At 41.5% G+C, this 23,814-nt stretch overlaps 1 protein-coding gene across 1 annotated transcript in view; it reads right to left on the minus strand.

Annotated features, from left to right (window-relative positions):
* SCN8A (sodium voltage-gated channel alpha subunit 8) overlaps nt 1–23,814 on the minus strand; it is a 122,893-nt gene that overhangs the window by 89,350 nt on the left and 9,729 nt on the right. The window contains exons 2-4 of the mRNA XM_052640752.1: nt 3,994–4,112; nt 2,106–2,195; nt 1,130–1,258 (exon numbers count right to left, since the gene is read on the minus strand). Of these exons, the coding sequence (XP_052496712.1) occupies nt 1,130–1,258; nt 2,106–2,195; nt 3,994–4,112 (338 nt within the window). The remainder of the gene's footprint in view (nt 1–1,129; nt 1,259–2,105; nt 2,196–3,993; nt 4,113–23,814) is intronic.

Here is a 23,814-nt window from a genome sequence, read left to right on the forward strand (position 1 = left end):
AATAACTTCCTAGTTGACAGTGGAAAAAATGCCTAAATCTCTGCATATATGACTTATCCAAGAGTTGTCTGCATATCATTGCAGTCATGCCTACATATGAAGTTTTAGCTTGTGACATACAGGAAAAACCAGATCATGGGATCAGAGCCAATATTCTGTTAAGTGTTCATTTAATCACCAGCTCTGTGCCTAGCAAGGACACTTACATTTTAAATAAACACCAGTGTGTATTCATAACGCTGGAAAGCTAGAAATTTTCTTAATATAACAGAAAGTCAAAGTTCCAGTTTCAAATGTTCAGTGTATATCATCCATTCAGACTTTATAGTTGAAATACATCTTTGTATCAGATGCTCAGACCCAAACATATACAAATGCACTCAATCTCTCACGTATCTGCGTGCACACATACAAACACACACACAATCTACACTATACCTTCACCCCCTACCAACCCACGAAACACTTTCCCCAACATGAAAATACAAATAAAGTCTGCTACACTTCTTCTGTCACCATCTAAGTTTCCTGAAGAGACACATTTTCATTGTTAAAACAACACTAATTACATAGAGCAGCTAGCATGCCAATGTGGGGTTACACTGCTCCCAAGTAATAATAGTTTGAAGCTCTGGTCAGCAATTCTTTAGGAAGTGAGCAGACTGGATACTTGGCTTATGTTTTGACTCTAAAATGTGCTCTGAATTCTGCAACATCTGGACAGCCTCAAGAAATTACATGTAGCATAATATACCCAGGAAACTGAGTTCCAGCCTAAGGTTTACACCTAAAAAATATGAAGTATTCACCAAGGCCTCCTAGTGATAACTGTGTACACCCTGGTTAGTGTTATGGGGGAAACAAAATATAAGGGAGTTGCAAGAGAAAATCACTTCTTACTTTTGCTCCCATCTGCTCATCCTCTCCCATATGCACACACTGTCACTGCCTGAACCCCAAGAGGCCTTCATAAGAAAGAATCAGACACATGGCATACCACTTTACATGGTTATCCTTTAATTCCTCACACAACTAAGCCCATAAACTCACACTTACACTGTCATACAGACACACCCAAGAGTACAACCACACACACCCAGAACACCAATAAAGTAAGCAGAGAACTTACGCCATCATGATGACACTGAAATCTAACCAGTTCCATGGATCCCGTAAAAAGGTAAAGCCATCTATGCAGAAACCTCTTGCAATGATTTTCACTAGTGATTCAAATGTATAAATCCCTGTGAACGTGTACCTGTCAAAGAAATGGATAGCTTGAGGCAATTTCTTAACAGGAACTTTAAATGAGCCTTCTAAGAGAGCAGTTGCCGACATGCAGCCTCACTAACAGAGACAAAACAGGAAGGACACAACTGATGCAGCAGAAAGGAAGCGAGGAAGAGAAAGGGAGGCATCTAATGACAATTACTGAAATGTACAAACCAAGAAAGCTGCAATGTGGCACTGGGTCCTGAAGGGCATCACAAAGGGATAGCTCTGTATGGCCACCTACCACGCGATCATTCTGAACCAGGAAAGGAGGCCCCAGAGCTAATTTTCACTTGAAACAAGTCAACAAGAAAAGGAAAGCTAAAGCTGGAGAAAAAGGCAGTATCCTCAGGAATTGAGAGTAGAAGATGGTGATGGGCCAGTCAAAGCTTTGGCTAACACAGGCTACCACAGGAAAGGGCAGAGGTGGTGAGTCGTCACTTCCACGGCAGCCTTTCCCTTCGTAGAGTTGATTTCTAAGGATATTTCTTCAATTCCACATGTATCCTCACCCACTCCGTGAAATAAAACATGGGCAATAATCCGGAAACAATAATTTCCAGAGTTGATTTCTAAGGATACTTACTTCTTAAATTGCAGATGTATCCTCACCCACTCAGTGAAATAAAAAAATGGGTAATAACCTAGAAATAATAATTTCCAGAGTTGATGTCTGATATTTCCTAAATTCCACATGTATCCTCATCCATCTCTGTCACATGAAAAGTAGGCAAATGATTTTCTTCCTTGATGGATAAGCTGTGCGGTGCAAGATGCAGTAAGTAGAGATATTTAAAACAAGCGAGCAGAAAAATAAATACATGACTACTTACTCCACATTCTTCGACCAGTCGGGAGGGTTACTAAAAGTCATGAACACACAGTTGGTCAAAATAGTGCACATAATGATCATGCTAAACACTGTAGAAAAGAGTCAAGGGAGAATATGCAAACTCCGGCCTGCTTCCATCCTCAGGAAGCAAATACATTTCACATTAAGTATCATGAGAATTAAAATCAGTGACCTGAGAGGAGACAGAGCACAGAGGAGGAGACGGCAAGGTGATAATGAAAACTGGCTGCCACTATAAACCGTATGAGCGCCAGCGCATGTACCCACACCCGGCCAGAGAACGGGAGTGGGTGCAGCAGGGTGGCCCCGCTTTTTCCAAAGGGCTGTCACTGTTCTCCTTTTGGATAAATATTTCTCCTTCTTACCTTTTATGCCTCTAAATACCTTTTTGCCCAACAACCAGAAATCTTGCAGTCTGCCAGATGCCAAAGTCATCGGATGAGAAAAACAAATTAAATCTTATCTATGTTATTGAAGAGTCATTTATTGTTAATTATCTTGTATTACCAATTATTTGGAAATGTTCATGTATTTAACAGCTTACTTTTTTTCCATAGCCCTTCACAGGGCTGTGTCCTTGCAGGGCAAGGCAACGGTTAATGTCTGCAGAATCTGTCAAGTTTGGGAAACCAATTCTTATGACCCCATGGACTGTAGCCCACCAGGCTCCTCTGTCCATGGAATTTTCCACGCAAGAATTCTGGAGTGGGTTGCCATTTCCTTCTCCATGTTCTTGTTTACTGAGAAGAACTAAACTGCTTTAGATCAATATGAGTTACTTAAACTGCACAGAAGTCATATCTCATTTGTCACTAATTCACTCTCTCTTGCTAGTGGCATTCACTACCTTCATTCTATTAGTGGAGTTTTAAAAAGGAAGAACACTTCTTACAGCTGGATTTTTTCTTCCCACAGCTGGATTTTTCTTCAGGGAATAATAACATGTTCTGGTTAGAATAGAAAAAAACATCATCCTCTGATCCAACAAGAAAAGGAAAGAGTCCATTGCGAATTATTTATTTTCTTATAAACCTTTAGGTTTCAGAACTATGTTGCTTGTAAAACTCACAAATTCCAGATCAGGCTGCTAAATTCTTAACAGAAATAAAAGGTGCAAAAGATTAACAAACCTGTTTATGAAGCAGCAACTGCTAGTTTCTTCATCCTACTTGGAGGATACAAAACTCTGAAGCATGGGACTAAGTACCGTCAAATTAAATACCAACCATGAAGGTTTAAAGTTACTAAGTGAAGTTGCTAAACCCATCACGTAATTTTTCATCTGTCATATGCTCTCCTATATTAATGAGATACAAAGTCAAGCCACATGAGTAAATTGGCATTTTCTTTTAAGGGGAGCAAAAATATACATAAAAAATTCATATCAATCCTGCAATCTAGATACAAACCTGTGCACCAAAGAGGCCATTTAATCTTAGAGATTATCTTACTTCCTAAACTTGTGGTTTAAGAAATCAAAGCAGATCTCTAAAATACTTGCTCAATTATTTATAGTAGCTTTTCAAAAATTCTAATTGGGCTTTAATATATAAAAAAGCTGAATAATATAACTTGTTATGAAATTACTAAAGTCTGAGTGCTTTAAAAATTAAGACATCAGTAAAGCTACCATCTTAACTTGTCCCTCTTAATGATACTCACAAAATTCCAGATTCCCATGATATCATCCTAAGAAAAAAGAATCTGCTGAAGCTCAGCTAAGGCTTTAGCAGAAGTTCTGACTGGAGGAATAGTCAGCTACACCACTGATAAAATAGTTAATATACAATTAGGTGGTGGACATTCAGAAACACATACCAGCGACCACACAACGGCTGCACTCACTCCACATTTGCAGAAAAGGATATGAATGTATCAAAATTTTAATAGCTATTCTTCTTATCAGGTTAAAAGGACTTAAAATGTACAAGGCAGGCGTGGCACTAAATCTGAAGAGAGTTTTCCCTCTGTTTAATACTACAAAGGTCTGTGGAGAAAGAAAGAGAAAAATTATTAAAGCACAGCAATTAATCACCACATGAAATAACATTTTTCTAGGCAAGAAATTAACTCAAATGGACCCATGTTTTACTTCCCAACTTGGTGTCTAAGGCCAGAAACCTTAAGGCAATATACTAAGGCAAGAGAAGCCGCTTTCCCTTACCTCCCTCCCCTGCACTGCTCCAGATTACATTACAAACAGATGACACTATCTTGGCAGTTTTAAATATCAGACTTTTCTTTCAGAAACAAGCCGTGTCAACTATACCTAAGCTATCTGTGCCTGCTCTGGACAAGATTCTGAAGTTTATTAATTTAGGATTCATTCACTCAACAAAGAATTACTGAGTGCCAACTATGTGCCAGGCAATGTTCCAGGTGCTTGGGAAGGATCGGTGGACAAGGCCACCCTAGTGAGAGGAGCTTATGTTCTAAGACGGGAGACAGACAATAAATAAAAAACCTAATGAGTAAGTAAATTATATCAAATGTGTTAGGTGCTGTGGGAAAAGGAGGAAGATTAGGGAAAGGCAACTCGAGAGTGCAGGGGTCAGAGGATGGGTGAATGTTTTGTTTTTTAATTGAAATGTTATGCCAGCCTCTGCTGTAGCAGCAAGGTGACTCACTTATACACATATACACATTCTTTTCCAGTGTGGTTTATCCCAGGAGACTCAATGTTGCTCCCTGTGCTATACATCAGGACCTTGTTGTTCGTCCATTCTAAATGTAGCAGTTGCACCTACCAACCCCAACCTCTCGGTCCATCCCTCTCAGGTGATCAGGGTAAGCCTACTGAGGGGAGAGATTTGAGCAAAGGCTCAAGGAGGTGAGAGGAGTTATTCACCTTGTCGATATTTACCTACAGAGTCTACTCTATTTAGCTTTTAAGAACCTCCATTATCAGCCTTGCCAAATTCATTCAACTACATTCCTAGCATGAATCCTCCTTTCGTGCAAAACCAGAACAGGTTATAGTAATTCAAACCTTGGCCTTGGCTCTCATTGCCCATCCTACTCAGATGCCTCTTCCTATTGCATGAATTCAATTCAAATATTTTGGAGCACCTGTTTTGTGCCAAGCATTGTGCTAAGCTTCTTGGATACAAGACTGAATAAAATTGTACTTTTAGGGAAGACATATATGTGAACTAGTAATAATAAACATAAAATTCAATAACAAAAATATACGTAATGTATGAGAGGCAGCAGAAGAGAGAGATTTTTACTTTCCCATTGGATGGGCAATTCAAGGGAGGGGAGTGAGCGGGGAGGTGTTCACAAAGACAGGTTACTAAACATTTGGAAGGGGTTTTAAAGGATAAGTGCCAATTAGCAGAGATTAATTGGGCAGATAAAGGGGGAAGGGTTAGCAAGGAAAGGGAACAGTGTAGGATTACAAAGGCACAGTAGCACAGAACTGGGAGTGCTTCCTGGGAATTGATAAGTAATTCAGTGTTGCTGGAGGTTTAAAGAGAGGGCAAGCAGCAAACGGCGGAGCTGGAGATTCAGGGTCTGCTAGACTGAGGTCCTGCGGACACAGGTCAGTGGCCAGCACACAGCCCTGGCATCTAACCGAGCAGGTGAAGAAGCGCGTGGTCAAATGCTGGCCCCTTTAAGTAGGCTTTTGTTTTCGCTTTGTTGGTTAATTTAAAGTAGTACATGTTCACAATCATAAAAAAAGGAACAGAAGATAAGTTCCACCTCATTACTCAATGATGACCATTGCTTGTGTATCATCTTTTCTTATGTATCTTTTTAAAACTTTTCTGTATTAATATAAACACACAGATAAAGCCTTAAAAAGACTCTTCTCTCCCTCCCTTACCCTCCCTTCAACTATACTATAAATACTCTTCTGCACCCTGCATTAAAAAAGTGAACCCCCACAAAGAAAAACCCAGGGCCAGATGGCTTCTCTGATGAGTTCCACCAAACGTTTAAAGAATTAATATCAGTCCTTCATAAATTCTTCCAAAAAATAGGAGAAAAGGGCACACTTCCCAACTCATTCTGTAAGGCCAGTATTGCCTTGATACAAAACCAGAGAGAGACATTTAAAGAAAAGAAAACTATAGACTAATATCCTTTATGAATATAGACACAAAAACCTCAACAAAATACCAGCAAACAGTATCTGGCAGCATATAAAAAAAGGATTACACACCACCAAATGGGATTTATCCCAGAAATACATAGGTAATTTAACACATGAAAGCCAATCAATGTAATACAACATATTAATAAAATGAAGGACAATTACTGCATGATCATCACAAAAGATGCATAAAAAGCACTTGACAAAATCCAAAATTCTTTCATAGTAAAATACACAGCAAACTAGTAATAGAACAGAACGTCCCTAACCTGATAAAGGGCATCTATGAAAAATCCACAGCTAACATCATATTTAATGTTAAAAGACTAAAAACTTTCTCCTTAAGACCAGGAATAAGACGAAGAGTCCACTATTATCTCTTTCATTCAGCACTGTACTAGATGTTATAGACAAGGCAATTAAGCAAGTAAAACTATTTCTAATTGCAGATGAAATAAGTTCTTCTATGGAAAACCCCGAGGAAACCATAAACACAAAACAGAGCTCATTAACAAGTTCAGCAAGGTTCTAAGACATAAAAGCAACATATAAATATGGTTACATTTCTATACACCAGCAGAAAACAATCTGCAAATGAAATTAATATGCCATTTATAAGAGTATCAAAAAAAAACCACACAGGAATAAATTTAACAGAAGAAGTGTAAGAGTTATACACTGAAAACTATAAAACACTAGTAAAAGAAAGGGGGAAAAAAGTAAATAAATGGAAAGACATCTGATGCTCATGGACTGCAAGGCTTAATATTGCTATGGTTCAGTGCAATCTCTCAAAATTTCAACTGCCTTTTTTGGTGGAAATTAACAAGATGATCCTAAGATCTGTATAGAAATTTAAGGGAACCAAATTACAATCTTGCAAAATAAGAACAAAGTTGAGGACTCACACTTGTGCATTTTAAATCTTACAACAAAGCTATAATAATCAAAACTGGTGCTAACATAAGATTAGCCAAACACATCAGTAGGATAGAATTGAGAGTCCAGAAATAAACCCACACATCTACAGTCAACTGATTTTTGACAAGCGTGCCAAGACAACCCAAAGGGGCAAGAACAGTCTTCAATAAATGGTGGTGGGACAAACAGATGCAAAAGAATGAATCTGAACCTCTGTTTCACACCTGATGTGAAAATTAACTCAAAATGGATAAAAAACCTAAATGTAAAAGGTTAAAACTATAAAACTCAGTGAAGAAAACATAGGTGTAAATCTTTTTACCTTTGGATTAGGCAACAGTGTCATAGATGGGACACCGAAAGCACAAGCAACCAAGGCAAACACAGATTAAATTGAACTTCATCAAAATTGAAAATTTCTGTGCAACAAATGACACTACTCAGAAAGTGAGAAGACACCCCAAAGAATGGGTGAAAATATTTGCAAATCGTGTATCTAGTAAGGGTTTTGCAGCCAGACTAGATTACAAAAACACCTACAACTCAGTAAAGAGACAAACAATTCAAGTTAAAAATGGGCAAGGATCTGAACAGACATTTCTACAAAGCAGACATACAAACAGCTAATAAGCACATGAAAAGACACTCAATATTATTAGTCATTAGAGAAATGCAAATAAAACCACAATGAGATACGACTTTACACCCATTAGAATGGTAATACTTTTTTAAAAGAACATGGAAAATAACAAATGTTGGCAAGAATATAAAGAAACTGGAACTCTCATATATTATTGGTAGGAATGGAAAATGGTTCAGCCACTTTGGAAAACAGCTGACAGTTCCTCAAAAGTTAAACACTGAGATACCATACGACCTAGCAATTCCACTCCTAGCTATACACACCCAGGAGAACTGAAAACAGGTTCACACAAAAACGTACACATGGATGTTCATAAAAGCATCAAAATACTGCAAAAGTGGAAACAACCCATCAACGGACAAAAACATAAACAAAATGTGGTACATATCCATATGATGGATAGTATCCAGTCTTAAAAGGGTTGAAATTCTGACATGTGCTAAACATGCATGAACCTAGAAGACACTGCTGCTGCTGCTAAGTCTCTTCAGTCGCGTCCGACTCTGTGTGACCCCATAGATGGAAGCCAACCAGGCTCCCCCGTCCCTGGGATTCTCCAGGCAAGAGTACTGGAGTGGGTTGCCATTTCCTTCTCCAATGCATGAAAGTGAAAAGTGAAAGTGAAGTCGCTCAGCCGTGACCCACTCTTAGCGACCCCGTGGACTGCAGCCTACCAGGCTCCTCTGTCCATGGGATTTTCCAGGCAAGAGTATTGGAGTGGGGTGCTATTGCCTTCTCCGCTAGAAGACATTAGGCTAAGTGAAATAAGCCAGACACAAAAGGACAAATATTATATGATTCCACTTATATGAGGTACCTAGAATTAGCAAATACATAGAGACAGAAAGTAGAAGAGAGTTTATAAGGGGCTTTAGGCAGGAGGAATGGAGAGTTATTTTTTAATGGGTGTAAGTTTCTGTTTGAGATGAAAAAGTGGAAATGGATGGTGGCAAAGGTTGTACAACATGGTGGATATATTTAATACCATTGAATTGTGCCCTTAAGAAAGGTTAACATGGTAAATTTTGTGTTATATATAGTGTACCACAAAAAAATATATATACAGTTGACCCTTGAACAACATGGGTTTGAATGGCACAGGTCCACCTGTACATGGCTTTTTTTTTCAACAGGAAATCCTGCAGGACTACATAATCCAGTCAGTGGGATCTGCTGCTGTGGAAGCACAGATACAAACGAATCAGAAGCTCTAAGGGACCGAGGCGTGAGGGCACCACGCATGCTGAGGGCTGCCTACAGCTATAGGTGGATCTTCGACTGGGTCTTCACGCCTGTGTCGTTCAAGGGTCAACTGTATATTATTACCTGAAAAGTGACCAGTAATGTGTTATGGATAAATTTTTAAAAATCAGTTTTATTCCAAACCAAATAATAGACTTAAGAATAGCAATAGCTAAAAGTGTTTCCCAACCCGTTTGGAACTTCAGAAAGATTTAAGGACCTTTTTGAAAAATAAAGACATCTGGCCCAAGAAAAAAAGAAAGGAAGAGAAGTTAAGTATTTATACATGCTACAACATGAGTGAAACTTGAAAAACCTTGCTGCTGCTAAGTCACTTCAGTCATGTCCGACTCTGTGCGACCCCACAGACGACAGCCTATCAGGCTCCGCTGTCCCTGGGATTCTCCAGGCAAGAACATTGGAGTAGCTTGCCATTTCCTTGAGAAGAGTTCAAACACAACAGGCCACATACTGTAGGATTCCATTTACACGGAATGTCTAGAATAGGCAAATTCGGATAGAAAGCTGGTCAGCCTAGGATTGGATGGAGACGGGATTAGGAGCTCCTTGCTAATGGGTCTCTCTGTTGTGGTTGTTTAGTAGACAAGTCATGTCTGACTTGCTGTGACCCTATGGACCGTACAGCCCACGGCGCCTCTTGTCCATGGGATTCTCCAGGCAGGAATACTGGAGTGGGCTGGCATTTCCTTCTCCAGGGGATCTTGTGACTCAGGATCAAACCCATGTCACCTGCATTGGCAGGTGGGTTCTTTACCACTGAGCCACCAGGGAAGCCAGTGGGTCTCTTTAAGGTGATGAAAATGTTCTGAAATTAGAAAGTGATGATGGCTTCACAAACTACCGAATAAAAACCCAATGAATTGAAAAAAAAACACACCCAATGAATTGTACACATTAAAATGGTGGATTTTCTAGCATGTGAACTGTTATCTCAATGAAAACAAAAATACCGCAAAAATGAACCATATGAGAGGCGTAAGACATATTAAAAAGTCTACAGAATGACACCACAAACATCTCTATACCCATCAGCTAGCCTAGGAAATAACACTTTATTAATACAGTTTCTTTCCGCAGTCCTTTCCAACTCCATACCCCTCCTTCCCACAGAGGTCAGTGTTACTTTGACTTTGGTACTGAGGTCCCACTGCTTTTTTTAAAAAAAGACTTGTTTATTTTTGGCTGCGCTGGGTCTTCTTTGCTGCACACAGGTGCTCTCCAGGTGTGGCAAGTAGGGGCTAGTCTTCGTTGTGGCGAGCAGGCTTCTCACTGCTCGTTGTGGAGCACACAGCACACAGGCTTCAGTAATTGCAGCTCACAGGCTCAATGCTTGTGGCACACGGGCATGTGGGATCTTCCCAGACCAGGGATTGAGCCCATGTCCCTTGCACTGGCAGGCAGATTCTTAATCACTAGACCACCAGGGAAGCCCAAGGTCCCACTTTTTTATGATAATTATTCTGACTTCCCCCTTTGCTGAACTCTTGTTACACTCAGAGTTTGTGTCTTTCCTTATTCTCCAAGTTCTTTTTTGTACCCTCCCCTCCACTCTTCACCCCTACTAGTTTTCATGCTCTTGGACAGCAGGAAACAACTTCACACTTCCTCCCACAGTTTCAATATAATGCTCAACCCAAGTACTCCCAATACACGGTGGCTGGCAGATTTTTTTAAAGTTCCCGTCCTTTCATCTTCTATTCTTTCCGTTCCTGGCAGTCACGCCATTTTCTCCACAATAAAAGCAGTGCTGGTGTTGAGCCATATGCATTCTGTAAATGTTCGATGAAGCAGCCCCAGTGGAGAGAATGCACTGAGATCATATTCTTCCTGTACTAGAAGGTACTGGCCCCAGGCAGCGGTGGGGGGTTGGGGCGGGGTGGGGGGCGGGTGGCGATAACTGCAGGCAAAACTTAACCCTAAGAGCAAGAGGAAGTAGTAGGCTTGGGGTTAGGCTGAAAGAGGTCAAGGGCCAAGCTCGGGCTCTTCCATATTTTGGCCTCTCAAAGGAACAAAGAGCCCTGCTTGAAACTTCTAATCCAATTCTGAGAATATAAATAAATACTATGTTGTAAAACACACACAAACACACATGAAATTAACAAGTGATACAGCATTATTAACGATAGGACAAATTTTGTTCTAACTTCACAAAATTTTATGCTACTGTCCATTATTTGTTTTCATACCTATTGAAGACTCCACGTCGTATTTAATTGCATTGAGCAGCTTCCGCAGCACACAACAAATTCTGGTAAATTCTCTTTCCATTTTTATTCTATTACAATTTTCCCCCTAATTTTCCTTATTATGGCTTCTTAGCTACACCATCATTTAAAAGTGGACATTTAATTTCCAAATACAGGGGATTTTGTTTAAAGTATCTTTAATATTAATTTCTCATTTTGATACTAATTTCTCACTTAAATGCTTCCTTCTCTGCAATCACTGTTTTTTTCAGTCAACTTTATTGAGACTTCTGATGGCTAAGTCGAAGATCTCTCTTGGTAAATGTCACACTGCACTGGAAAGTATGTGGGTTATTTTCAAATTTCTTTTGATATTGATTTCTAACATAATCTACAATGATAAGAGAACAGACTATGCAATTTCAAAACCTTTAGACCATGAAGTTTTTGCACCTTATGTCCCTGAATATATTCCAGTGTCTCCTAGTTTACAGTCTATGGGAGCTTGAATAGAATTTGTATCTTACTGTTGAGTGAAAATTATATAAATCTTAATTATATTGACTTGGTTCACAGTGCTTTTCAGGTCTACTATGTCTTTCTACTTCTCTGTATATTCATTCCATTAATTTTTGAGAGTTTGATATTGAAACTCCAACTTAAAACCTTACTTTACAAAAAAAAAAAAAAAAAACCTTGCTTTACCTACTTAAAAAATAATTGTATGTAACTTTGTTCTGTATTTTCCAAGTCTCCTGTAAATGTGTTATCATACTTCATAATTCAAAAAAAAAAAAACTAAAGAGCCCTGAACTTTCCTGAAATCTCTTCTCTGAAGTACTTGTATGCCTCTGCGTTTCTATAGCAACCCCCTCCAAGAAAATGTCAAACCTTTTAAATAACCTCCTCATTCAACCTCATAATATTCCCATGAAGTATGTGTGAAGGAGGGATTATTATCCTCTGTGCATTTCACAAAAGCTCAGGAGAGGGACACCACCTATAAAGGTTAGGCTGCAAGAAGCAACATATGATGCCAAGTTTAGAGTCTCTTTACAGCTTCTGTTTGCCAGACGGAGAAGTAATTCAGTGACAGGGAATGGACCTGGTGAGGGGATGGAGTCTCTGGTGGATGAGAAACCTGAGCCCCCATGAAAGCCTCAGCAACAACGAAAGAAGTGCTGGCCCAGGTCCCAGGATCCAAAACCACCAGGCCGGGTCTGTATAAAATCTAATTGCCTCAGAAGGAGATAAGCATCAGAGTTTCTTAAAGTAACAAACTCTGCACCTCCCAATTTCTTATCTTTTAGCCTGGCCATGATGGAAAGACAGGTCTAGAGGAACCACTGAGGGTATTTCCTATCTCAGGATCAGAGCCTGCACAGCAGCACAAAACAGGTGCTCAATAAATGCTACTTGCTGCTGCTGCTGCTGCTAAGTCGCTTCAGTCATGTCCAACTCTATGCGATCCCATAGACTGCAGCCCATCAGGCTCCACCATCCCTGGGATTCCCCAGGCAAGAACACTAGAGTGGGTTGCCATTTCCTTCTCCAATGCATGAAAGTGAAAAGTGAAAGTGAAGTTGCTCAGTCATGTCCGACTCTTAGCGACCCCATGGACTGCAGCCCACCAGGCTCCTCCGTCCATGGAATTTTCCAGGCAAGAGTACTGGAGCGGGGTGCCATTGCCTTCTTTGAATGCTTCTTGAGGACTGAACAAATGTTTGCATGGCTGAGGTGAGGGAAAAGAAAAGGAAGGCATTAGGAAACCGACGTTGTCAGTTGAAGAAAAACCAGGAGGTAGCTAGGATTCTAAATGAGTACAGTGATGCATTGGCAAGGATGATCCTGATGATCCTGAGGGAAACTAGGTTTCTACAGTGAATTTTTAAAAGATTAAAAAAATAAATAAACAAAAGACGGTTTTGTAGGAATAAAGGTTTCCTTAAGGACATTTTATGTGTGAAGTAGAAATTTCATAATTAATTTGGATACTGAATACTGCATACAGAATAGCTTAATCATCACTCCTTTCCAAGTATTTATATCCTCTATCAAGTATAAAAACAGATCTTTTTTTTGATCAAAGAGAAAAAAACCTCTAGTTTACACTAAATGTCCAGAAATGAAGGTGAATCCTTCATACTTCAAAGTAGCAAGCTGCATTACAATGAAGCATACTTTATTATTAAATAATTATTTTACATATGCTTAACTTATATGCAGGTTTTCAAATATCATCTTTTGCAAAAGGCAAGATGGTGTTTGGACCAATACAAGGTCTCAAAGCTTAAGAATCTCCTCTTACACTTGTAGTGCTTATCTGAGAGAATAATATCTATCAGGGGTCAGCAAATCTTTTTTTGTAAAGGGTCAGAGAGCAAATATCACAGGCTCTATGGACCACACGGTCCCTGGTGCAGCAACTCAACCCTGCCACTGCAGTCGCAAAAGTAACCATGGACGATATGTAAACAAATAAGAGGGACCATGCTTCAATAAAACTTTATTTATGGACAAGGAAGTTTTAATTTCCTAAAATTTTCATATATCACAGAATATTGTGTTTTTTGTTTTTTGTTTTTTTTTACTTTTCCCCAATTACTTACAGGGCTTCCCTGGTGGCTCAGATGGTAAAGAATCTGCCTGCAATGTGGGAGACCTGGGTTCGATCCCTGGGTTGGGAAGATCCCCTGGAGAAGGGAATGGCAACCCACTCCATTATTCATGCCTGGAGAGTCCCCGTGGACAGAGGAGCCTGATAGGCTATACCCCCTGGGGTCACAAAGAGTAGCACACAACTGAGAGACCAAGCACAGACTAAGCACAATCACTTAAAAATGTGAAAAGCCTTCTCTGTTATTCTTTGGCTGTGCCATGCTTCTTGCGGGATCTTAGTTCCCCAACCAGGGATTGAACCTGTGCCTCCTGCAGTGGAAATGCAGAGTCCTAACCTCCTAACCACTGGACCACTCTGGAAGTCCTGTGAAAACCCATCTTAACTCATCGGCCATACAAAGCAAATGGCAGAGCTGATCTGGGCCGGGGGTCAAGGCTGGTAAATCCCTGTTTTGTATGAATACCAGTTCTGACATAAGACAGACTGGTTGCTTAAGAATAATCTGATCATCTTTAAAAAAACAAACAAACCCACAGATTCACAAGCCCCACCTAAGAGATTCTGATAAACAAGCTGCAGAGGAACCTGTGTTCATCAGGATTTGAGAAGCGCCACATCACCTCTCAGGTATTAAAACACACAGGCTGTCCTTTTCCACCTGTCTCCACGTGGCAGTGCGACCTGGGGAAGCCCCTACAGCTCTCTGGATCTCGTTTTCCTCATCTCTACCTTAAGAGAAGGGGCTGCCTGATGGGTGTGCCCAGGTCCTTTCCAGCTCTGACACCTATGAGCCTACGTTTAGAAAACATATAGACGCAGCCAATATTGGAAAAGGGCTTCCCTAGTAGCTCAGTCGGTAAATAATCTCCTGCGATGCGGGAGACCCTGGTTCCATTCCTGGGTCGGGAAGATCCCCTGGAGAAGGGACAGGCTACCCACTCCAGTATTCCTGGGTGTCCCTTGTGGCTCAGCTGATAAAAAATCCGCCTGTAATGCGGGAGATCCCTGGGTTCGATCCCTGGGTTGGGAAGATTCCCTGCAGAAGGGAAAGGCTGCCCACTCCATTATTCTGGCCTGGAGAATTTCAGGGACTATATAAAGTCCGTGAGGTCACAAAGAGTCAGATACGACTGAGCGATTTTCACTTCCAAAATCAAGTGCAACAAAGGGCAAACCATAGTTTTGAGGAGAAAGCCTACTTACTATTCTATTCATTCCTTCACATTCCACCTTGGTGGAACTCTCCCGAGTTAGTTATTTTGCTTTTTTGAGTGAAACTGTCAAGGCCGGGGTCAACGGTGCTTAATACTATCCTGACAATGGTACTTACGTGAGAAATGGGCAGCACGGTCCCATGGCAGTGTCGTACCACGGGCTGCTTTTCCACCCTCTAGATCCCCTGCTTTTATCACCTTTTCTGGGCGGAACAGCGACGATGCAAAAGAGAATGAATAAGGAGGATTGGTGCTGGGCTGAATTTAAAATATATATATACACAAAAGCATTTTAAAGTCATATGATTTAAATCTCAGTAGGGGATGACAGAGGATGAGCTGGTTGGATGGCATCACCGACTCAGTGGACATGAGTTTGAGTAAACTCCAGGAGCTGGTGATAGACAGGGAGGCCTGGTGTGCTGCAGTACATGGGGTCGCAAAGAGTCAGACACGACTGAGCGACTGAACTGAACTGAACTGAATCATCATTAAACTGCTGGTAAGAACCCAGAAAAGGAGAGTTACCCTTTGTTCAGTCCTGTGCTCCAACACCAGATCCTTTAAAGCCCAGCAGGAGAGCAAAGGACAGCTAGTTTTGGATTCTTACAAGAATACTTCTTAAGCAACAGTCACTTGGTACCCATGAAGTCCAATATTTTACCTAATCTGTCTTAAATTAGATCTCTGTGAAGTAAATGACTTAAAACGGAAATTGATATTGAGTTGTGGTTTATGGCCCAGGGGAAAATATCAGTTTATAACGATAGCCACTGAATGTGTGTGAGTACAAGGCCCATTAGCAGTGGTAGAACAACTCTTATCGAGTTATGGCATGGAGTATTAATAAATGTGTCATGCCGGCATAAGATGAGCCTCCTGAAAAGCACAGGCTTTTCATTTCTAATTAGCTACGTGGGGCTGGAAGCACACGTTGGAGGAGCTTTGCCACTGCTAACGCCAGGTAAGAGGCATTCCCTTCAGGGTCTACATAAGGAACAGCGACATTGTGCAAGGCCAAGCACGAGCTCATTCATATTCATGCCAAACAAATCCTAGCACACGGCAAACACTGCAATAAATGCACACAGTCACCAAAGTACTGCATGCAGCCAACTCGTGAGCAGCCCCCACCCTCACCCCGGGACTGGGTTAATTCTTCAGCCATTCAAAATGGACACATTAAAATAATAAAGGGTGCATAAATTGCAAAGGACATTGCAGAGAACTCAGCATATGGGTGCAGTCCATCGCAAACAGAAAGTTTCTTAGAGAGAAGTTTATCACCCAGTCCTGGCTTTGCTGTGGGTCACAAGGCCCAGGAGAGCAGTTCCCCACCCAACCAGATTCTTCCTCCCCTGAGAGGTCATCATTTCCACCAGGGCAAAGGGGACCTGTAGGCACCTCAGGGCCTTCTGGGTCTAATGCACACCTAGGGGCCAGGGATTGAGCTAATCTATAGAGGGGGAGGTGGGAATCAATACCCTCTGGCTCCATCTGCTATAACTGTTATCCACACTGCTTTACGACAGTCTGCCAGAGTTTGGACCCTAGATCCTAACTGTTTTGACTTCTGGAGCTGCCTAATTCTCTCATCTTTAAATGACGTCTCTAGCCTTAAATTCTTGCCTGCTAACCTAATATATATATACACTTTATTCTCCCAGATCTATGCACCTCTTCTGAACCAGGTAACTAGCTGATTAGACTTCTAGAAGTTGTTAGTTCTTTCCTGCCTAAGTATAAATTTTTTGTTCTGGCAACTTTTAACAGCAAATCCTCTCTGCCTAATGGTTTCAGAGTGTGCACTCACAGAGAGGTACTCTTCTACCAATAATACAAATACAGCTGATTGGAAAAACAGCTATAACAGTGGTAAGAGCAGTAGTGAGCAGTAGTAGCCAATTGTCTACTGCTGCTGCTGCTGCTAAGTCGCTTCAGTCGTGTCTGACTCTGTGCGACCCCACCAGGCTCCGCCGTCCCTGGGATTCTCCAGGCAAGAACACTGGAGTGGGTTGCCATTTCGTTCTCCAATGCATGAAAGTGAAAAGTGAAAGTGAAGTCGCTCAGTTGTGTCTGACTCCTAGCGACCCCATGGACTGCAGCCTACCACGCTCCTCCATCCATGGGATTTTCCAGGCAAGAGTACTGGAGTGAGGTGCCATTGCCTTCCCCAATTGTCCACTAATCAACAGCTATTTGGCATTCACTTCTGAGTAATTACACAGCCAATATAGCAGGCAACAAATAAACGTCCTTTCAAAATTTCCCTGTTTTAATAAAGAAAAGCATGATGCTAAATCTAAACAGATTCTACCTCAGACTAGGAAGCTGTTCAAACATAAATGACCTATACTGTCAAAATGACTATACCATGTTACAGGGGGTCCTGATGCCTTTTATTTACTTATATACTTATTATATTTTGGAAATTTTTTTGGCCACACCACATGGCCTATGTGATCTAGTTCCCCAGCCAGGAATCGAACCCATGTCCCCTGCAGTGGAAGCATGGAGTTATAACCACTGAACTGCCAGGAAGTCCCAAATTATACACTGTACTTTTTTGGGGGGGTAGGGGTGGGCTGCACCACATGGCTTGCAGAATCTAAGTTGCTCAACCAGTGACTGAACCAAGGCTTCCACAGTTAAAGCACCAAATCCTAACCACTAGGCCACCAGAGAACTCCCCTGATGCCTTTCTTAATGCTAATCTGCTCAGTGGCTCCCTCAAGTAAAATGACAATTATAGTCCCAACGTGTCCTAAGAAAGGCTCCAGCAGAGGCGCAACTGGCCTGAATTTACAGAGCGCCTGAGCCCTGGCACCCAGCTTAGAAACACTGAACCGAAAAGCAGGACATTAGGACACGGGCAGTTTTTTTCCCTTTAGGCTTATACTTCTGTTTGAACTACATGAATGTTTGTAGTGCTCCTCTTCCAAGGCTCTATTTCACTATACTGAGAACAGAGTGAGAGGCCTTTAAATCCCATGTTTATATTTTAATTTCCCTTACTTATTAATAACTGCACCTGTGTGTCTATTTGAAGAAATAACATTTAGCATGTATTAAGCATTTACTATGCAGAAGGAACCCTACTGAGATGCCTTTTACAATACCTGTCTCACAGCAACCACTTGATAAAGAAGGTATATTTTACTAACAATGAAATTGCAACAAAAAGGTCAACTTGCCCAAAACCACCGTTATTTAGTGGTAAAACTTAGAACTGAACCAAGGCAATCTAACGCCAAAGTCTATTCTCTTAATTATCACGTCATACTGCAATTTTTTAAAAACTTCAAAACTACTTATCAACTCTAACTCCTCACTTTATAGACAAGAAACCAAGCACAAGGATTTCCCTGGTGGTCCAGTGGTTAAGAACCCACCTGCCAATGCAGGAGACACCAGTTCTACCCCTGGTCTGGGAAGATCCCACACGCTGCGGAGCAACTAAGCCCGTGAGCCACAACCACTGAGCTCATGTGTCTAGAAGCCATGCTCTGAAACAAGAGGAGCCACTGCAATGAGAAGCCCTTGCACTGCAACTTGAGAAAGCCTGCATGCAGCAATGAAGACCCAGCTCAGGCAAAAATAAATTTTTTAAAAATTAAAAATTAAAAAAAAGAGAGAAGAAATCAAACAGAGTGTGCTCTGCTCAAGCTGAGTCATCTGATCCAACCCTCAGACCAATGAAGAAATCATTTTTACTAAATCCTTTTTAACTCTGACAAAAAAGAAAGCCCCCTGCATATGCCAGAGACATCACAGCAGCTGTGTATGGTATTTTCCCAAGTTAAGCTCGATGAAGATGATGCCAGCATCCGGCCTCTCTGCGGCTTTGCTGGTTCCCAGTGCTTCTGCATATACTTTCTCATTTGCTTTGACCTTGTGACCCCTATGTCCTCCAGCCCACATCTGGAGCAGGTGACACTGATTCCTGCCTACATCCTGATCACAGGAAGACACACTGGCAGAACAGCAGCTGCTTCAGCACTGAGCCAGCATGTTCCTGCTCCCTGAGGCAGGGCGGCTTGGAACCTCCTACCTGGCCTCCCTTCCTCACCATCCTTCAATCAGATTTGCCGTTGATTTCCTTCTCCCTTACGCTCTTGGGGTCCCCAGCCTGCAGCTGCTCTAAGGTAAAGAGGAAGGTGGATTTAGTATGTAAAGCATACCAATGCCTCTCTTCATTGCACTGTGCTCGTACTCTAGAATTTCTTCTCACTCTCCTCTTAGAAAGCAGCAGAGTAGAATGGTTAGGAGGCTTTGAGGCTGCCTGGATTCAAGATCCAGCTGTTACTTATTAGTTGTTATGATTTTAGGCAACTAACTCAGGTTGCCAAAGCTCCATTTTCTTATGGATGAAATATGGATAATGACTGACAGTAACCTATTTTATCAGATTATGAGGGTTAATGAAAATTCACAAAAAGTCCTGACTACAGTGCCTGGCCCAGAATAAGGACTCAAAACAAATGGAATTACGATGATGCTTTTGCTATCATACAGACCATTGCTGCTCCCTCTGTTCCTTGGCAGGGTGGCAGGAGGAGACTCTCAGGGCTAATATTCAACATATTTAGCATTCACACACGTGGCACAAGCCAGTAGGACCCTTGTGCATAAGCTAGACTGAGTCTACAGTTACTAGGGCCAAAGTCACAGGACACTGCACTGGTTCAAAATGGGCCCCAGAGGTCATCTCACACTGAGAACTCCAGAAGCAGGAGAAAATAAAAACTGCTGAGTATGTACACAGTGGGGTCCAACCTGCCTCACTCCTTTATCTCCTGTCTCACCAGACCACACCTCATGCTCCAGTCACGGTGAACTCAAGGTTCTAAACACTTTAATGTCGTTCACGCCTCTCTGTCTTTTCATGCACTGTTCTTTAGACCCAAACTACTCTTTCTTCTCTTCTCCAATGAGTGAAATGTTTATTAAACATACTTTAATACTTCAAGGTACAGTTCAAATATCACCTTTTCAACATTCAACTTTCTCACACAGAATTACCCTTCCTGCTGGTGTGTTCCCGCTACACTTTGTACTTACTTCTGTTCCAGCACTTAATATAGTATTGTCATTTTGTTTACACACTGATCTCCCTCATTGGACACTGAGATCCTTACAGGCTGTTAAAGTGCTGCACTCAGTATGCCAGCAAATATGGAAAACTCAGCAGTGGTCACAGGACTGGAAAAGGTCCGTTTTCATTCCAATCCCAAAGAAAGGCAATGCCAAAGAATGCTCAAACTATGCACAACTACACTCATTTCACATGCCAGCACAGTAATGCTCAAAATTCTCCAAGCCAGGCTTCAACAGTACATGAACCGAGAACTTCCAGATGTTCAAGCTGGACTTAAAAAAGGCAGAGGAACCAGAGATCAAATTGCCAACATCAGCTGGATCACAGAAAAAGCAAGGGAATTCCAGAAAAAATCTACTTCTGTTTCACTGACTGCACTAAAGCCTTTGACTGTGTGGATCACAACAAACTGGAAAATTGTTAAAGACATGGTAATACCAGACCACCTTACCTGCCTCCTGAGAAATCTGTATGCAGGTCAAGACGCAACAGTTAGAATCAAACATGAAACAATAGACTGGTTCCAAACTGGGAAAGGAGTACGTCAAGGCTATAGATTGTCACCCTGTTTATTTCACAGATTACATCATGTGAAATGCCAGGCTGAATCACAAACTGGAATCAAGATTGCTGGGAGAAATATCAACGACCTCAGACATGCGGATGATAGCACCCTTACGGCAGAAAGCGAAGAAGAACATAAAATGCCTCTTGATGAAGGTGAAAGAGGAGAGTGAAAAAGCTGGCTTAAAACTTAACATTCAAAAAAACGAAGATCATGGCATCCGGTTGCATCACTTTATGGCAAATAGATGGGGAAACAATGGAAACAGTGAGAGACTTTATTTTCTTGGGCTCCAAAATCACTGCAGATGATGGCTGCAGCCACAAAATTAAGACACCTGCCCCTTGGAAGGAAAGCTATGACAAACCTAGACAGCATATTAAAAAGCAGAAACACTACTTAGCTGACAAAGGTCTGTCTAGTCAAAGCTATGGTTTTTCCAGTAGTCATGTACGCATGTGACAGTTGGACCATAAAGAAGGCTGAATGCCAAAGAATTAATGCTTTTTAGCTGTGGTGTCGGAGAAGACTCTTGAGAGTCCCTTGGACTGCAAGGAGATCAAACCAGTCAATTCTAAAGGAAATCAATCCTGAATATTCATTAGAAGGACTGATGCTAAAGCTAAAGCTCCAATACTTTGGCCCCCTGATACGAAGAGCCAACTCGTTAGAAAAGACTGATGCTGGGAAAGATTGAAGGCGGGAGAAGAAGTGGACGACAGAGGACGAGATGGTTGGAGGGCATCACTGACTCAACGGACATGAGTTTGAGCAGGCTCCAGGAGATGGTGAAGGACAGGGAATCCTGGCGTGTTGCATTCCATGAGGTCACAAAGAGTCAGACACGACTGAGCGACTGAACAACAACAACAACTGTGACTTTCTTGGCTTAGCAAGCAGAAGATGTCATATAATACCTGTCTGGGGCAAGGCAGACAGTTCATACATATTTGCTGACTGAATGAATGAACCTCTTCAGTTCAGTTCAGTTCATTTCAGTCGCTCAGTCGTGTCTGACTCTTTGCGACCCCATGAGTTGCAGCACGCCAGGCCTCCCTGTCCATCACCAACTCCCAGAGTTCACTCAGACTCATGTCCATTGAGTCGGTGATGCCATCCAGCCATCTCATCCTCTGTCATCCCCTTCTCCTCCTGCCCTCAATCCCTCCCAGCATCAGAGTCTTTTCCAATGAGTCAACTCTTCGCATGAGGTGGCCAAAGCACTGGAGTTTCAGCTTCAGCATCCTTCCCTCCAAAGAAATCCCAGGGCTGATCTCCTTCAGAATGGACTGGTTGGATCTCCTTGCAGTCCAAGGGACTCTCAAGAGTCTTCTCCAACACCACAGTTCAAAAGCATCAATTCTTCGGCGCTCAGCTTTCTTCAAAGTCCAACTCTCACATCCATACATGGAATGAACCTCTTAGTCATGAGGAAATGATATATGATATAGCTAAAATCAACTAACTTATTACTATATCCAACTTTATGCAAGGTGTCTAATTGACCTTTTCCACGCTGTAGCTCATCCAGTCATAAAAATTCATTAATTTTAGTTTGAAAAGTTTTCTTATGTTTTCTATGTCTTAGATTGAGGCAGTGCAAGGCCTCATACTGAGGCAGTGCAAAATGACAGAAATTATCTAAAAATGACAGTAGGAAACAAAACTCACAATACACTCTCTAGAGACAGCATAGCATGGTAGAAAGACAAGTACTAAATTCACAGATCCCAGGAACCGAAACCTGGGTGATTCCACACACTAGGTGAGGGAATTTCAGCAGTAAATTAACGTTTCTGAGCCAAAATTTTTTCTCACTTGTAATAATGTGCAACATTCTACTGACAGTTCCCTAATATTGGTGATCCTCAGGAATACAGAAAATTAGAGAGGCATTAATAATACCTAGAATTTGGGTGGTATCATCAACTAAAACAGCAGATGAAATAAGATAAGTAGGTTTGAGGGAAGAAAATTAGTTCAATTTGGAATACACTGAGTTGCCTACGGGAAGCCCAGATAGAGATGCCTGGCAAAACACTGAATATTTAAGGAGTGTTCTGGGCTGGAGATATAGATTCAAGAGTAGTGAGAGAATGGATGAGATCAGTCAGGAAGAGTGTGCCAAGTGAGAGGCACACGGGCCAAGGACTGAACCCACGGGAATGTCAACACTTAAGGGAAAGGAGAGAGAAATGAAGGAGAAAGAAAAGAAAGAATAGTCCGAAATGTAAGGTGAATTAGGCCAAGGAAGTAAAGAGCTGCAAGAATCGGGGAGTCACAAATAGTGCCAAATACAGCAAAGAGGTTCAGTGAGATAAGAACTGAGAAAGTATCCATTAGATTTGGCAATTTGAGATCATGGAGGATCTTATACTGAGAATGTGGTCAAGACGGGAGGATGAGAGTCAGGATGGAGGAGTGGGTGGGAGATGCGTGGGTGGTTGAGGGCAAGTAAAAGGTGACTCTTTAAAAGCTTCAGTGGCGTGGAAAGACAGATTACGCCTCATGGGGGCATGGGGTCAAGCATGGGTTGATGAAGATGGGAAGGCTTTGAGTATGTTTATAGGCTGAGGGGAAGAACCACTCTGAAAGGGAAAGAGTGAAAGTACAGAAAAGAGAGGGGATAACTGAGAGACTCAAGTGCCAGAGAAGGTTGACAGGCAGGGTCACAGGCACAAGAAGGATTGACCTTGAGAAGTAGATGGGTTGGGTACCTTATCCTCTGAAATTGGGGGACTCTTTTATTCAAACTTAATTCCACAGGCCAAACTGTGTAGACTCACAGTGTCTGGAATATGACTGCTTCTTCAGGGCAGGTATCAAACATATTGCTAGAATCAGAGTTGACTGATTCTAGCAACTCTGATCTCAAGTTGCCAGAAATCCCCCAGAAATTTCATTTCATGGGGAAATCTTAATCTTGAATTCTGTCAAACAGAGTTATACGTAAAGAATTTACAGCTCATGTGAATTTGGAATCAATTAGTAAGAGAAGCATCCCTCTGTATAATGATATCACAGTATTACTCTCCTTGACTTAGAAGGGATTTAAAATCTGGTAAATTATAGATCTAATA

This window comes from Budorcas taxicolor, chromosome 5, assembly GCF_023091745.1.
Source record: "Budorcas taxicolor isolate Tak-1 chromosome 5, Takin1.1, whole genome shotgun sequence".
NCBI lineage: Eukaryota > Metazoa > Chordata > Mammalia > Artiodactyla > Bovidae > Budorcas > Budorcas taxicolor.